Raw genomic sequence first — 17,852 nt, 5'->3', positions numbered from 1 at the left:
GTTCTATGACTAAAATAGAAAAATGATTAGGGTCTCTTAACTGAGTGTTGTAATGCAGCACTCTTACAAACACTCCTTTTGTTATTTATTTTTACGTTTCATATCACAAGTTACATTGAAAGCTTTAACAGCATTTTACTTTCACTAGAATGTCAGAACTAACTAACATAAGACAACTACTGTATCTCCCTTAAAGTTGACAAGGTTTTCAAAGGAGACTGACTTACAACTAGCAAGATCTACTTCTATTGATATTTTATTTGGGAGTAAACATTTCAGTTAAAATACCTCCTTTAAACACACCTGGAAGGGCTTCCAAAAATATAAATTTTATTTTAATCATGATCCAGCAGGCTTGATCTTGGGTTTCCTCTTCAGCATTTTGAAAATCTCCTTTCTCATTTCCTCATTCCTCAGGCCATAAATGATGGGGTTTAGGGTTGGAGGAATGTTCAAATACAGCAGATCAGCTGAGAGACGGATACCTGTTAGGACAGTATTCTTCTCCGGGTCCTTTATTTCCAAGCTGCCAGTCACAAAGAGCAAATAGGTATTCCCAAAGAAAATTGACAGCACAATGCCATGTGTGACAACAGTGTACATTGCCTTCCTTGATGCTTCAGTGAGACGAGCACTGCGGGACTCCTTCAGAATTTTCATGTAAGAGACAGCGACAATTATTTGGCCACCTGCTAAGTGTATAGCAATCATGAAAAGCCTGTAGTATCTGGGAAATACCGAGATAGACATAGTACATGGGCTAGCCTCCAAGGCAGCCCCTGTGCACAGAAAGCTGCTAGAAGTAATAAGATAGCAGGGCTTATGACCCACGAAGGGGAAAATATAAAACATGGGATAAACAATGGCAAAAGCCCAGCAGATTACTATGAACTTATGGACGCGGTCATTGGAGACTTTCATCTCATAGTCGAAAGGGTAGCAGATCACAACAAACCTATCAATCGCCATGAATGTCACCATCCACATCCCAATGCAGGTGAAGACATTTAAGAAGTAGTATTGTATGAGACACCAATTTAAAGTAATGGGTTCTGTGCTAGACATGGAAAATCTGGTGATAAAATAAGGCGAGAACGTTAGGAGTCCAAAAAGATCAACCAAGCAAAGGTGAGAAATAAGGACATTTTTCGGATTTCTCACTGAGCTCCTTGTAGAAACAATATGAATGACCATGCTGTTTGCTAAAAAGCCAATGATGAAGACAATGACTTGAAAAGGAATTATGACATGCCTTACTTTGCTACTGTAAACTAAACCCAGCAAAAGGAATCCAGCTGTTTCATTGGCTTCACTTCCAGCCATTAATATTGATTGTATTGAAAATTACAGCACTAGTTTCTCACATCACAAAAGAAATTTGTCAAACAAAATGAGAATCCACACACTCTATCGCTGGATTCATGACACACCATTAAAAAGGGACTGAAACGGTCCTCCTTTTAGCAATTTTTTTTTTGCTTCAGTGTCCTTAAGGGATCTGCCATTGGCTGTAAGGTTTGTTTTTCTTCATATAACACTTTTAACTCTTTGAAAGTCAGTCCTGCCATGCAACCAATATATTGAAAGACATTCATTTTATATTTTAGGAGAAAACTGTTTGTTGTTTTGATATTTGTGCTTATTACATTTTGTAGTTTTTTTTAAACAAAGCCATTTGTCCATGCACATTCCACGTGAAATCTGTACAGTACATATAAAAATGCAATAGATATAATTATGGGAACAAAGGTATTATCTTTTTGAACAATAATATGAAATACATGCAATTAAAATCTATATATATACTGTATGTAATACACATATATATCAGTATGTGTAATATATTATAACATATTTTTACAAATAACAGGCCATTTGGGCTATCTAGATCATTAGTAGTTAAAAGTAATTGATCTAATTATCTGATCCAGCAACTTCTTAAAAGAAGCTTGGTATTGCCTTCAGCAAAAACTTCGGGTAGATTGTTCCATACTCCCACATCCATTTGTGTAAAGAAATAGTTGTCTGAGTTTTAAATACACAACCATAGCGTTTCCAATTGTATTTCCTGGTTCCAGAGTCACTCTTAATTCTGAACAGGTTCACTGTGTTGAATTTGTGAAAGTCCTTCGGGATTTTGAATACTTCTTTCATGTCACATATTCTACTCTATTCAACACTGAAAATGTTCCGTTCCTTCAGCCTGCCAGTGTGAGAAATTTCTTTACCGCAAAAAATTAATGTGTTTGCTCCTCTCTTGACTGATTCCAGAGCAATAATGTTTTTTTTTATAATGTGGCAAATAAAATTGTACACAATATTCTAAATAAAGTCTTAGTAGTGCACTGTACAACATTAACATTCTTGAATTTAAATTGTATGCTTTTAATTATGACTTAACATTGGTTTGCCTTTTAATGCTTGTAAAATGTTCATTTAATATGCATTTAAATTATGTATGTTAGTGAAAACTGCACTTGTGTTAACCCCTGCTTATAGAAAAGCAATATTGCTCTGTAACTCTCACTCCCTAGTCCTCTAAGAAAAAAGTCAAGGAATTGTAATGTAGATAAAGTCTGTGCCTTGGCCTGCCTTATCACTAAGTATGAGCTCCAGTGAGCATGCCAGCGTCCCACAACTCTCTTGCCAGTGACTTCCTGACCAGATCATCCATGGGCGAGCTAATGGACCAGCACTTCTCATTTCATCCACTGTGTGTCTTTACTGCTTTTCAGGGAAACACAACAATTGGTTTCACACTTTCCTGAGTTGCTAAATACTTTGGTTTCCCTTAAAAGAAAACTCTGCTTTTTAAGTCCATTAACATTTGTGAGGAACTGCTCCTGATGTGCTCTTTGTTTTGAGTAAAATATGTAGGACCACCAACAATTCTTGATAGCTCAATAAAGACGTAGGACACTGTGTTTCTTCATAAAGTTATGCTTTTATTAAATGCCTTTCTGCAAACAACTTCATATTATCATCCGTCAAATTGATGTTTTATTTTTTTAGTTATCCTCATTTGATCAGTAATCAACCTTTGTTTTTTACACATTTTAAGTTTCTTTACACATCTCCCTTAAACAAGCTCAGAGAAGTGATTTAAATAACGATAGCAGGAACATCTATGCATAAAATATCCTTTTTAAAGCAGGATGTTTTTGTCTGTCTTTTTTTCTATTGAAAGAAGCAGAAAGCTGTAGCCAATAGAGACTTTTTCCGTGTCTCATTTATTTCTAGAATATCTCCTTATAGGGTTTATGACGGCATTTGTAAAATTGTTGCATGCCATTCACAAGAAACATACTGTACTAATTTCACGTTCAGGCAAAGTTTTTATTAAAGCGGTTTTTGAATAAGGTTTGGCGTCTTAACATACGTATTTCAGGGAATTTTCGCGATTTCAGGTTATTCACCTATTACGTATTTTCAGAACAGGCAAACGAAAGTGCGCTGTGTAAACAGAGTACCTGTATGTCTTGTTCTTGATCAGCCATTGTGGATTGCATGTTAACAAGGGTATATTGTCTAAACACTTCTGACGTTGCTTTGACTTTGCCTGCTATTTTTACAGAATTATTTGATTGAAAATGTTTCAGTTTTGTGCCTTTTCGGGTTTGCATTGTTAATATCAGAACGCATCAATTTGCTGTGTTTATAATGTATGACATAAAATGTGGTTTGACTGCACAGTACTGCATGTAAAACGACGGGTGAAATTTCCCCCAGCGAGCTCGTAGACTAAGAACATTATGGGACGCCATAAAGCGATTATCATTCTTTTTAAAAAATATTTTGTGCACTGTGTGGTGTCTTCACATAAAGTTGTTTTAGCATATCACAATACCTGTAATTTCAGATTCAGCTTAATGGTTTTCTGACAGATTCTCTATTTCTTTTGAATCTGAATAATTTTAATAAAGATTTAAATATTTAAAATTTCCCTCAGAACATTTCAAACAATAACTTAAGTATTTACCTTACGCAGCATTTTTTCAATCATGGGGGCAGCAAAGCATTAAAAATGACCTAAATCTAGGACAAGAACCAGTTTACATTTCTATTTATATACTACAGTATAGAGTTTATAGCAATAGAGGACATTATGTAAAAATACTAAGACAAATGAGTTAGTATGGAAGCGGCTTTTTATTTTTGTTTGAGAAAAAAAATGTTTTTTATTTTCTTGTACTTTGTGGTGTTTGGGTCGTTATTCAGACAATGAAAGTAATGCTTAATTGCAATACACAGAAAGTACGTAAAACTTGACATAATACCTGCCTGCTTGATGTTGAGACATCACAATTTATGGTAGTGATAAAAAAAAGCTGATTATTCAAATTTCTTGGAACAGGTCATGGGTAACATATTATTAGCACATTATTAGCTTTTACCATGTATAAGTAAAATCTGTTGCTTCTCTTCCTTATCACTTTACAAAAATGTTTTTTTTTATTTGGCAGTAGGTACAGCAAACTGAATTTTCTATTTGCTAAAAACTATAATGACATCAGTGCCATTTTCCAGATTAAAAGAAATATAAGGATATCCTTATTCAGTTCTATTTCATTTGAATATCCAGATTCTGTTAATAACTGTGTAATCAAATTTAGCCACAAGCACACTTACAAGAGGTGATTTATTCCAAAAAGTCTCCAATGCAGGCATTCTTGTATGTTTTATCTTTTTATATACCGGGACAAGGCATTACTTTAATGACAGGAGCTGGTAATGGGTGAAACTGCTGGCATTTACCAACAGCTACAAGTAAGTGTGAGATTTTCTCTGATTCAAACAGGTTATTTGTCTTGCTGTTCATAATACTGCGGAGAGCCTGGTTCTTGTTTCTTTTAAAAATCTTAAGAAACTCTTTCCTTATGTCTTCATTTCTTAAGCCATAAATGATAGGATTGAAGGTGGTAGGCACATTGAAATAGATTAGATCTGTGGCAATTCTCAAAATAGCTATTACTGCTTTGCCATTGTCTGCATGGAGACTTCCTGTAACAATCAAGAGCAATGATGAAACAAAGAAGATTGCAAGTACGATGCTGTGGGTAACCACTGTATTAAGAGCCTTGCGAGAGGATTCAGTGAGACGGGCACTCCGAGACTCCATTAAGATCTTGACATAGGAGAAGCCCACCATGGCTAAACAAGCTAAAAGGTGGATTGTGAGCATGAAGAGTCTGTAGACCTCCTGAAATGTGGTAGAGATACACATACTTTCTTCCAGAGAGATTCCTGTACACATGAAGCTGGGGGACAACACCAACCTGCAGGATTCATGTCCAATGTAAGGAAAAGAGTAGATCATTGGATAAAAAATGGCAAACAGCCAAGAGATTCCACAGGACAGCACAGCTTTTGTATTTGTGATTGTCATTTCATACTCGAAAGGGTTACAAATGACATAGTACCTGTCCACTGCCATCAAGGTCACAATAAAAACAGACAAGCAGCTGTATGTGACATAAAAATAGTACTGCAACAAACATAACTTCATATCCATTGGGCTAAGATCTCCCAGAACAAACCTGATAATCAGGTAAGGACAGGTAGTAGTTATGCCATAAAGATCTACAGCACACAGGTTACAGATCAGTATGTTCTTTGGTGTTCTCAAGTAGCTTTTTGAGTAGACAATAAAAATGATAAAACCATTTGCCAAAAAGCCAAGAAACAAAAAGAAAACTAAAATGGGAATGATAATACCCCTTTCATCAACACTGTAGATAAATCCAAGCAAAATCACTCCCGATGTTGTATTCAGTTGTGTATTCATTTTTTATTTTCTATTTTTAAAGGTTTAACTTCTTTAGGCTGGTAAAAGAAGCAGTTAATGTGAAAAAAGATAATACTTCATGGGAATGTGTTTATATCATTTTTTTAGAAAATAGGAAATTATTAATTCAGAATTGAGGCTAAAATAAAATGAATATGATGTGTTTCCTGTTCTGGGTTTAAATACATATTTGCATCTCACATGTTGTACCAGGGGAATGGACACTGGACTGCCCATCAGCTGTAATCAAAACAATAAAGTTCTAGAAACAGTCGCTCATTAACAGAGCTTGAAATAAACAAGGGCAAGTGAGCGAGCATTGCTGAGAGCCAGGCATTTTGAGCCACTAGAAGTGTGAAAAGACAATGAGCTGTGTTCGCAAGTTAATATTTCTCCAGGGAAATTGTATTTCAAAGCAGTCAAAGTAACACATTACATTATCCCTTAATTTCTGTTTCATTTATTTTAAAAAAATCCACTAGAACTTTCTTTCTTAATGCATCATAATTTTAAAAAGTACTTTCATTTGTTCACATTACTAGTTAGGCTACAAAAAAAGAATGAATAACGTTGCAGTGCTATTTATCTACGAGTTGTCTCAAATGCATAATGACAAGCCATCCATAATACAGCACCAATGCATCTGCCTCCATTAAATAATTTCAGCATCATAAAGTTCAGCATAGTTATAAGTCTTCTTTGCTAGTTTACTTGGATAATGTTCTTTCTACCAATGTAAGAACAATAGATATTCTTTAATTACATTAATAATAAAATATTGGACATTAAAATTGAGAAATTGTAAAAAAGGAAAGCTGTAACTACACACTTATACAGTAAACAGCATTTTCTAAATCCCAAAAACAAAACAAATCGAAAATGAGACATCACTCCTTCGAAAAAAAAATGCAAAAGTGATTTAATTCATGCTGTACATAACACTTATCTCTGCTAAGGTGATGACATATTTTTTTTGTTTCAGAGCTGAGTCAAGAGTGGCAGACAGCAAAGAGGTAGACATGCCTGTTTAGTCTGGTGCTGGTTCGGGGAATGGGGTATACTGTAACGCTTTTAATTGTGGTCAGCTCTCACCATTTTACATTTAGTTTTGTCAGTGCCTCAGATTAGAAAAACTAACAATGTAGATTCTAAATTCCAAAAACAAAACAAATTTGAAGTGAGATATCACTCCTTTGGAAAAAAAAAGCAAAAGCGATTTCATTCATGCTTTAAATCACTTTCATCTCTGCTAAGGTGATGACATAATTTCTTTGTTCCTTACTGTTTTGAGGCAATAAATTGGGTTTCTGTCCATCCAATATTGGAAAGCTAATTATCTTTTTAAGGTTAGAGTTGATCCAAATCTTGCCCGAGGAGCATAAGGCAACAGCGCACGACTCTGATTCAAACATAACTAGCCTCTGGGAGCTGGTCGGAAACAGAAGCACCTGGCAAAAATCCACTTGAACACAAAGATAACATTTACGTGAATAAACTCCACACAAACAAACAGTGAAACAGAGTACAGAGAATATAAGTGGTAATGGGAGTATGTTTGTTTTTTACAATCCAATCATATCGAAATTGATGCACTGTCTTCTTTCAAGTACCAGTTGGGCTACATTTTGCCAAAAGGCCACCTCTCATCAGTATCCATTGCAACGTATCATATAACATCCATTTTATTTCTTACTTTGAGTCATTTCTTTATGTATGGTGGCAGTTGTGTATCGTTTTTACCTGCCCTTTGAGTCATAGGTCACTCTAGAATACTTTAGACTAGAATTGAAACAGAACCATGGAGCTGTGGGGCAACAGTTTTGACCTTCCCTTCAAACCACCTTGATGACCATCACAGATTTGTCCATTTATTTTAAACAATATTGAGTAAAGCCCAGGATTTCTGTATTGTTTTGTTCTTTCACTTCAATACTTTACTTTAATACTGTTTACCTAAAGCAGTGACCTATTTTTGCAAGTGCTCTATCTGAAAACATTTTTTTATTAAATGTTTAATGTCTATGAATCTTCCAAGCTAGCTAATTGTAACAATAGGTCAAGAAGCCAATAATAATGTGTGAGGCTCTTCTACTTCTGGGGGTTGGGCTAACAAACTGGGCCTTAGTATTAACAAAAATACTAAAATTTAAATTTAAATTTGATCATTTTATTTTATTGTGTTGTTTTTCTCTTTATTGTTGTTCACAATCACTGAAGAGCAATAAGATTAAGAGAACAAAACAAAAGAAATCAATAAAATGGGATTTAAGCACCGGTGTCTACTTGAAGAGTCCCTGACAGGAGGGGAAATAGCCACAGTAATTGTGGAGTGGTCAGATAGAGTTTGAACACCAATCATACATTTTTGGACCCTGTCAAAGGTCATTCTGGATGACCAGAAAAAGTCAATTCTAGAAAAGGATTGATGGGGTTGTGAAAAAAATGTGTAATCTCTTCATTTTCAATTAAGCAACCTCCAAAGGGCAAAGAGCTCTAAGCCCTTGCAGAAATCAAGTAGACTGGAGCTTTTTCTAGATAAAGTCAAATTGTCTGGGGATTGATCAATCTCTGTGTTCATAACAATATTAAAATCATTCCCTGTGAGCATCGATGGAATTTGAATTGAGGAGAGATCTGACAACAAACCAGGAAAGAAGGAGGCTTCAAAGGAATAGTGAGCACAAACACATCCTAGTAGTAAAGAGTTCACCGTATAAGTTCCCCAGAATAATTCAATTCAATTCAAAGTATTTTTATATAGTGCCTTTCACAACAAGGTTGCCCCAAGGCACTTAACAAAGCAAGTGACCATACATCTTGTGCATACAGAACAGAAAAGACCAGAATACAATGGAGGAGAAGATCCAAAAACTCCTTCGTAAGGAGAAAAATAACCTCTAGGGGTCCAAGGTCAACTGGCTGCCCAACTCCTTTGGGCATGCTAACATTATACAATAAAAAAAGGAATAACTTAAGAAGGGGAGAACAGAATAAGAACAGAAGATCTCACAGTATCTTTTATTATCTTATACAGTCAGAAAGGAAGGCCCTTGTCTTTCAGGATAACAACTCCTGGCTCTTAGTGTTCAAGGACGAGTAAAAAAAACGTGTCCCATCGATTTCCCACATACAGTAGCTTAATGTCTTTCAGATCAGACAGGTGGGTCTCCTGTAAAAAGGCAATCTGGGGGTTCTCTTTTTTCAGAAAAAAATCTAATGTTTTTGCTATTTAATAACATGATTTAAACCTTTAACGTTAAGAGAGATCACATATGTTACCTCTACATTATAACATGGGGGATTAGCTGATGACAGTATACAAATGAAACAAATTTTGAGAGCATTAATGCATGGTGAAGGATTTAAGACTGCAAAATAAAAAGGAAGGGTGGAAAAAGCAGAGTATACTTAAGCTGAGTTAGACTGGCATCGGTATTGATAGAAAAAGAAGGCTGTATATGTATATCTTAACAGAAATAAAACATTATTAAGTCCATGCACTATAATATACGCAACTCTAATAACCATTAAGAAAGAAAATTTAAATTATTTATACTCTTTGGTAGACTACAAATGAAAACTAATGTGAAATGAGGGGGAGTTTGATTAACCAAGACAAACCGTATCTTTATTTTGTGAAACTATCTGCCTGATAACCAAAAATACTATTAGTTTCCTCCACACTAAGACCATCCAAGAAGGCCTGGGCCTCCACTGCACTGTTCAAAGTGGTTCTGGTCTTCATAAGTGAAACACATACAGTATGTTGCGTGTCACGGGGAAGTGCATCGCAACCAAATGCCCTTTCAAACGAACATCTCAGTCAAAAAGGATCATGTGACACCTAGTTAACCTTTTTGATCCAGTTTTACTTCCTTGTTTGTTTTCAGGAAACAGCAGCCAGCGGCTTATTCTTTGCTTTACACCAGCCTTCATACTTCAGTTTCAAGCCATACTTAGGTTATTTAGGAGACCCTGCAATTAAACTCCACAAAATTGTTCCCCTTTAAAACAAATTAGTATCTGCAGTTGTACTTTGTTTTTGCAAGAATGTTTGGAAACTCTTTTGGAGATCTATATTCATACTTATTAGTCTCAAAGTTTGAAAACTCTCACATTTTGTGTCTGAAAGCTAAAAAGCAAATTGAATTAAAAATGAAAATAAATATCTCCTCATTGCTAAATAGCAGTTGACTAGCTACTATTTATGTTAGAATTGCTGATTAATTCCTTCTAACTGATTCTAATCTACAGTGTGCATCAGTGTTGAAACCTTTTGTTTTCCCATGTGTTTCCTGTGATTGCTGCATTGTGTTGTACTCTAATTTTCACGATTGTAAGCCCCTCCTCTTAAGGACACTCCGGCTCTTCCTTGTTTGTCTTGATTTTTGCACCTGCCTCCTGTTCCAGCCCTTCCCTACAAGAGCCAGACGCTCCTACCAATCCAGGATCAGCTTTCGAAGATGGACGCCCAGAAGCCCGCCTACCAGCGAATCCAGGAGAGGCTCGACGGTATCGGCTGCACAATGGATAGATAATAGATAATAGATAATTGCTTATTCAAAAGAAAAATAGCCCATTAAAGATGGCTTTATTTCCCACAGTAATTCAGAATGTGTGGCAATTTCATGTTACTTATTACTAAAAAAGAACTATGGAGAGCATTACATTTTAAGGATGAAAAAGAATGCTGTCCAACCAGCAGTATTAAATGTACTATATACAGGTCCAGCCATTCAAAATGTGAGAGATACGCTGCCTTAAAACGCGGTGGACATAGCGCAACATGTTTTTTTAAAAAGGAATAATAGTATCCAGAATTGGCTTGTAAAACAGGTAGGTGGAGCTAATAAAGCTTAATGTATCATGTAAAGCATTTGAGCTGTTGCCAGAAAATGCATGGTCTCAAATCCCAGTCACTGCTGAGGGTCTTTTTCCAATTAAGAATTTAAGTTGCATACTGTTTAGACTTTTAATCATGTTAAACTTTAAAAAGTTGGTATATTTCATATACACAAGATTGCTCAGTTCCACAAAAGCATACAACCTTCCACCTTCATCATAATTTAATTATGCTTAAATATTTTATGCTTCAAAGTATTTAACTTGGTAACTTACAGTGGGTCCTGGTTTTAATGTGCCAGTTCTAACATTATGAAGCTTTTATTTTGTACTTATATAAAAAAGTTATGTTTTATACTTTTCTAAGAAAATGTAGTAAGAACATCACTTGCTGTTATTGTAATGTTGTAGTGATTTAACATCACTTGATAGTTACCCGATTTCATATTAATATAACTAAGCAGCTAAAGTATTACATATGAACGTTTTGGAAACATTTTGAAATTCGTTTCTTTAAAAAAAAAACTTCTATTGTCCTTGTAGTGGTAATGAGTACTGTAATGTACCTTGCTGCACCCAGGCGGTTCAAAGCGCGATCAATCGGCTATATGAGAAACTGTATTTGTTTCTCATATCGCCGAATGCATAAAAATAGTCCACTATAATAGCTTATTGTAAACATGTGTCTCTTTCAGGTTTACATTCGAATTGAGAATCTATATTTTGTCTTAATCCAAATGTAATCAGCCAACAATTTAACATGGAACTTAAGATAAAAGTTTAAACTGTATTATATAGTGCACTGCCTGGGATTGAACCTGCTCCGTCAGCATCATTCAACAGGGAACCAGCTGGATGAATTATTATACAGTACGTGATGGTTTTGTTTTTAAGGATTTCTTCATGGAAATCTTTAAATTAAACGAGGGGGGGGGGGGGAGAGTTCTTTTTTACAATTGCCAGTAATCGGGGAACAGCTTATCAACATGATGGGCAAACGATTTTTTAAATTTTTTAAAACGAAATAAAAAAAGATACAATGACGTGTCCCTGCATAAACATTGCATGACTTTAAAAGCTGTAAAAAACTGGCTTAGATGGTTAAAAAACACTTTTTATGAGCAACAAACGGGTGGTTTGTTTTCCTTGTGATCAGCTTAGAATCTTTGTGTACGCTGTAAGATTTTTACTTTTTCATTAAATGTTTAAAATACTTGAATTTCATAGAAGTTGTACTGATGTAATACCCCTTGATAAAATTGTATCCAGCTGTGAATTGGCTACATGACCTTGCTCCCGTGAAATCTTTGGAAAAGAGGTTTACTGGACAGCGTTACTCACAGTGTAGTGCCCATAGAGTGTTAGTTTTAATAAACTGATAATGATAATAATGTTGCTTTATTAGCTCTATACAATTTCTTGCATTAGGAATTTGTCTTTTCACATACCCCAGCTTGCTCTCCATGAGACAGAGACACAGACAGGGAGAGAAGTTTGGGGTCAGAGCACAGGGTCAGCCATTGTACAGTGCCCCTGGAGCAGTTTGGGTTAAGGGCTTTGCTTGGGAGCCAACTGGGGTAGGATTCCTTTGCTACCTGCAGGATTTGAACCAGCAACCTTCCAGTCAAAGGCACAGATCCGTAGCCATAAAGCCACCGCTCCACCCCATAAAGTATAAAGCAAGTATAGTTTTTATAATGTTTGTAATCGCTATTCTTGAAAGTACATTTGGTATTCAGTTTGCTTCTGCATGTTAGCTGGTGGGCAAACGTTCAAGGTGAAAATTCTTCAACAAGGAGTGTACCGTTAAAGCAGAGAAGACGACACCAAACTTTTCCGGCTCTGTATGTCGCTCAAGCAATTCCTCTCTGGCACTTTAAGTCATAGAGCTGGGAAGACGCTGGGAAGACGCCTCCCTTCTGGTGCGTCACCGCACTGGTAAGCTGGCTCGAACAACCTACATTGACGTCAGAAGTGGGGTGAGATTGCCCTTTGCAGAGGACGGCGAATTAAGTGGGGGAGAGTGTAACGTATATAAGGCCACCATTGCAGGTTCTTCGAGCTGGCTCACTAGAGCGGTGACGTCCCCGCCCTTCCCTGTGAATAGCAGGGACTGCAGCTGCCAGGCTGAGGGGAGATTTCCCTTTAGCTCAAGTGGCTGGGTCCCTGTTGAGTGATGCCAGAGGCCCAGATTCGAGTCCCCGACGGTGGGTTGCAGACCTGAGGCAGCAGCAGCAAGGGCGCATACCCACGTGAACCCTGGAGCATTACATTATTTTTGATTTTCTTTAAAATTAAAAGAATCAGTTGCCCATTGTGCCACACACTGTTATGTTACATTTTTATGTTTTTTAGAGACTTCAGAAGGCTTCAACTGATGCATAAAAATTTAGCATAATGCCTTCTCGTGTTATGAAGTCACTTGCACCTGGGATCTGGTTTATTCAAACTAAGGTTTCTAAAAATGCAACCAGGTACTAGATATTGTTTAAATAAAAACTGTGAAATTTTTCACAAATCACTCTATTTGAACCTGCAGGCTCTGTGTCATTTGTTCACAAAGCTATTGACATCTGAAAAATCGTGTCTCGAATAGGCGTTTTAATAAGCGAAGGTAATGAAAACCAAAGAAAAAAATGACTGAAAAAGATACAAGAAGCTTGAAATTATTATTAAATTAATACTGTTAATAATGACCAGACACGTTATTTTAGTTTTAGTAGTATTTTTAATATCGCTTTATTTTCGGTTCTAATGACAAAATATTTTGTCTTGAGGCATCTGTTAAATTGCCTCACTTGATAAAGTGTTTTGAATTGAATTAAACCGGTTGAACTGTTTTTTACTCCAACTGTTGACAGTATTCATGTTTGCCAATTCACGTTTTTATTTAATTATTAATATACTTAACATTGATGGTTAACAATGACCTGTCGGTCATTTTGGCCAGCCAATCACGTACTGCGGTATTCCACGCTAAACTGCATATAATTTCACGCAAAACTCATTTTGAATGGCTGCAGCTGTAGCTACCCATGTTGTGTGAGCACATTGTATTTGTATGGATTATCAAATTATCAACCAATAGTTTAAAAATGAGTCTGTTGAACAAAAAATATTGGGGATATACTTCATCATGTATTGGAGAGATCTTAATGGATAATGTTTTGAAGGCCTTCATTCTAATACTGGACATGGAAACTGTCTAAATTCTTTCTAACTCTTGTAGGTGCACAAAATACTGCACTAAAGGTGGAAAGAACTTTAAAACATAAAAACATTTTAACAAATAAAGGTGTTCAAACTAAAGACTAGAACTATTTTTTTCTATTCTTGTCATAAAAATAGCTCTGAAGTACATTAGACAGTCTTAAAAGAATGTTGCAAAATTGTTAAAATCCCAAAAAGGAAGTTTTAATGGTTTTGTACAGATTACGATGACCTATTTATTTAGTGTGAGCTATTCTGTATAATGCAAAGGAACAGGTTACGGGTTTATTCCATGCTGAAACGAAAAGAAAGGAAACACAACGTTGTGTTACCTGTTCCTTTGCAGCCTACGCATGCTGACACAGCTACCTACGTGAACTACTCTGTATAATGGATAATTAACCTGGTAATGAGTACCTTTGTTCTTTAAATTTAATAACTGGAATTACATTCATCTATTATCTGCGGATATTTTTCTTAGTTTTATTTTCTTGGGGGATAGTTGGTTATGGCTTGGTTTTTACATTTTAAATTTAGTGAACATAAAAACACCATATAAGGTCCAGTGAAAAACATCTATATTCTTTAAAAACACAAATAAATAAAGAAGTAGTTCAGGTCGGTAGCTGCATCACACCTGAAGAAGGCTTCACAGCTGAAATGTGTTTTCTCTTCTCTTTTCAGCATGGAATAAACCTATTACTTATTCGAAATAAACTTGCCTGCAGAAGCCTGTTTGGGACTGTAATGTGTGTTTTGTGTGGTATGCCTGCAGTGTTACAGACCAGGATTTCCATGCTCTTCAATAAATTTTGTATGCATACAATATTAGTTAAATTGTAGTTCTATATAATATATTTACTCTCTTAAGTCACAGCTACTTAAAATGTCATTTTTCTAACAGTAAAGCAACAGCACTTTTATTAAGAACTGCATGCTGATCTACTTAAAATTTCAGAAGGACAGAATTATTAGAATTGCCCCTGTAATTATCAAGCAGAAGCTTGTTCAGCTATTGTTAGTTGTCATATAAATCAGAAAAAGGTATTCCATATCTTTGATTAATTCTCTATATTGCTTTTATAATTAACTTGGAGTTCGCTGTCTATGAATTACGTGCCAATACAGCACTTTCTTCTAAGTGGTTCAGCACCAAAGGGTTCTGATGGATAACGGCTAATTTGTTACAGTATAAGATATTAATCAAAACAAAACTAGACTTTACTTGACAAAGACCAGGACTGTGTTTATTTTTGACACTTCTGCCAAAACATGTCCAACCTCTTTCTGCATCCAGAGTAATTTGAATATCACATGGATTGTTCTGAGAGGCAGGATTTCAAATATAATGTTTTGTGTTAAGCCATGTTTTAGGATTTACCAAAAAAAACACCCTTTCAAACTAAAATTATGAAGGAAAGATTTAATGCTTTATTTTACAGCTAATGCATATTAATACATTAGAAAAGAGATATTTCTACAAAACTAATATAAAATGTATTCAATTTTTCTTTTTGTACATTATTTGGTCTAAGTATTGACATGCAAGACAACACCCAATTTTCCTTCTAACAATATCTGAGTTATATCTCAATAAGGGGAGTTTTGTTTTCTTAAGATGTATGCCTACATGTATACTACCAGGTTGTATAGTAATATACTGTATTATAAGCTTCAAGTATCGTTTGACTCAATCTGGTTTTGAGTACAGTTATTTATGCCCAAAACCTTCCATAAAACCTTGAATTCACAAAACTAAGATGAAGATTCAGTATCCACATTCCATATGTACAGATACTTAATCAGTTTTACCTTCAGCTGTAAAATAAACTACTCTGAGAAGAGATTTTCTCTTCCATGATCAAGAAAATACACATAAAGACACAAGCATGAATCATCCTTTTATTTTCTAAATGGTTTTAAGCTAACATCTGGAGTGTCAAATAATATACTCTGTTTATGTGCAGCATAAAATACAGGCAATTGTCTTTATTTTGTTTGAGTATAATATACTGTATAAGCATATATTTCAAGAGTAGCCACCACGAAAAGTGAAAGAAATCTCATACCAAAGCAAAATGAAACTCTCAAACCAGAGGGTGTTATTTGTCCCATAGCATTGCTTTAAAAGTATATTTTAAAAAAAGATTGCAATTCATGGTAAAATGTTTTACTTTCAAGCTTCACAGCCCATAACCTTTTGAGTGATAAGTATTTTAAGATGCGTTACTTAATTCTGTATCTCATTCTGTTTTCTTGTCATACAGGGAATGTCATATGGTGCTAGTTATTGTGCAGTTCCCATCAATTCCTTTTTCAAAATATTATGAAGGAAATGTTTATCAAATTAAAAGTCATATTCTTAATTTTGTAGTAAGACTGGTTGCATATACCTTTACCATAAAAAGTACAAAGTAGGGTAAAAACATAAAAGAAGACAAAGTTCTAAAATGTCTGACAAATTTGACATTAATGTACAAAAACAGAGACTGAACAAATTAAGCAAAGTTTGCTTAACAACCATCCTCATGCATTGCTCAGTGCATTCCTTTAATGTCATACAGAATGGCAGTATTAATATTGTTGATAAACTTTTTCAGTGCCAATTTTGCTCCATGTTTTATCTTAAAACCGCACAACAATAACTACCTCCCTTAATGTTGACAAAATTTTAAAAGGAAACTATAATTTAGGCACTCACTCTTACAGCTAGCAAAATCTGTATCTATGGATATTTTATTTGGGAATGAGTAGAAATTTCAGTGAAAATACCTCCTTTTAAACACACCTGGAAGTGCTCCCAAAGATATGTTTTATCTTAATCATGATCCAGCAGGCTTGATCTTGGGCTTCCTCTTCAGCATTTTGAAAATCTCCTTTCTCATTTCCTCATTCCTCAGGCCATAAATGATGGGGTTTAGGGTTGGAGGAATGTTCAAATACAGCAGATCGGCTGAGAGACGGATACCTGTGAGGACAGTATTCTTCTCCGGGTCCTTTATTTCCAAGCTGCCAGTCACAAACAACAAATAGGCATTCCCAAAGAAAATTGACAGCACAATGCCATGTGTGACAACAGTGTACATTGCCTTCCTTGATGCTTCAGTGAGACGAGCACTGCGGGACTCCTTCAGAATTTTCATGTAAGAGACAGCAACAATTATTTGGCCACCTGCTAAGTGTATAGCAATCATGAAAAGCCTGTAGTATCTGGGAAAGACCGAGATAGACACAGTACATGGGCTAGCCTCCAAGGCAGCCCCTGTGCACAGAAAGCTGCTAGAAGTAATAAGATAGCAGGGCTTATGACCCACGAAGGGGAAAATATAAAACATGGGATAAACAATGGCAAAAGCCCAGCAGATTACTATGAACTTATGGACGCGGTCATTGGAGACTTTCATCTCATAGTCGAAAGGGTAGCAGATCACAACAAACCTATCAATCGCCATGAATATCACCATCCACAACCCAATGCAGGTGAAGACATTTAAGAAGTAGTATTGTATGAGACACCAATTCAAAGTAATGGGTTCTGTGCTAGACATGGAAAATCTGGTGATAAAATAAGGCGAGAACGTTAGGAGTCCAAAAAGATCAACCAAGCAAAGGTGAGAAATAAGGACATTTTTCGGATTTCTCACTGAGCTCCTTGTAGAAACAATGTGAATGACCATGCTGTTTGCTAAAAAGCCAATGATGAAGACAATGACTTGAATAGGAATTATGACATGCCTTACTTTGCTACTGTAAACTAAACCCAGCAAAAGGAATCCAGCTTCATTGGTTTCACTTCCAACCATTAATGTTGATTGTATTGAAAATTACAGCACTAGTTTTTTCACATCACAAAAGAAATTAGGTAGAAAAAATGAGAATCCACACACTATTTCACTGGATTCAAGACACACCATTTAAAAGGGACTGAAACGGTCCTCCTTTTAGCAATTTTTTTTTTGCTTCAGTGTCCTTAAGGAATCTCCCATTGGCTGTAAGGCTTGTTTTTCTTCATATA

At 35.6% G+C, this 17,852-nt stretch overlaps 2 protein-coding genes across 2 annotated transcripts; both read right to left on the bottom strand.

Annotated features, from left to right (window-relative positions):
• Nucleotides 1-339: 339 nt before the first annotated feature.
• Nucleotides 340-969, bottom strand: LOC102692132 (olfactory receptor 1P1-like). Its single transcript, XM_006629750.2, has one exon. The coding sequence runs from the start codon at nucleotides 967-969 to the stop codon at nucleotides 340-342; it is 630 nt and encodes a 209-aa protein (XP_006629813.2).
• A 15,690-nt stretch (nucleotides 970-16,659) lies between these two features.
• Nucleotides 16,660-17,289, bottom strand: LOC102691929 (olfactory receptor 1P1-like). Its single transcript, XM_006629749.3, has one exon. The coding sequence runs from the start codon at nucleotides 17,287-17,289 to the stop codon at nucleotides 16,660-16,662; it is 630 nt and encodes a 209-aa protein (XP_006629812.2).
• Between the last annotated feature and the right edge of the window lie 563 nt (nucleotides 17,290-17,852).

This window comes from Lepisosteus oculatus, chromosome 1 (assembly GCF_040954835.1).
Source record: "Lepisosteus oculatus isolate fLepOcu1 chromosome 1, fLepOcu1.hap2, whole genome shotgun sequence".
Lineage (NCBI taxonomy): Eukaryota > Metazoa > Chordata > Actinopteri > Semionotiformes > Lepisosteidae > Lepisosteus > Lepisosteus oculatus.
The sequence above is the reverse complement of the archived record's forward strand: the minus strand, read 5'-3'. Positions and strand labels throughout refer to the sequence as shown.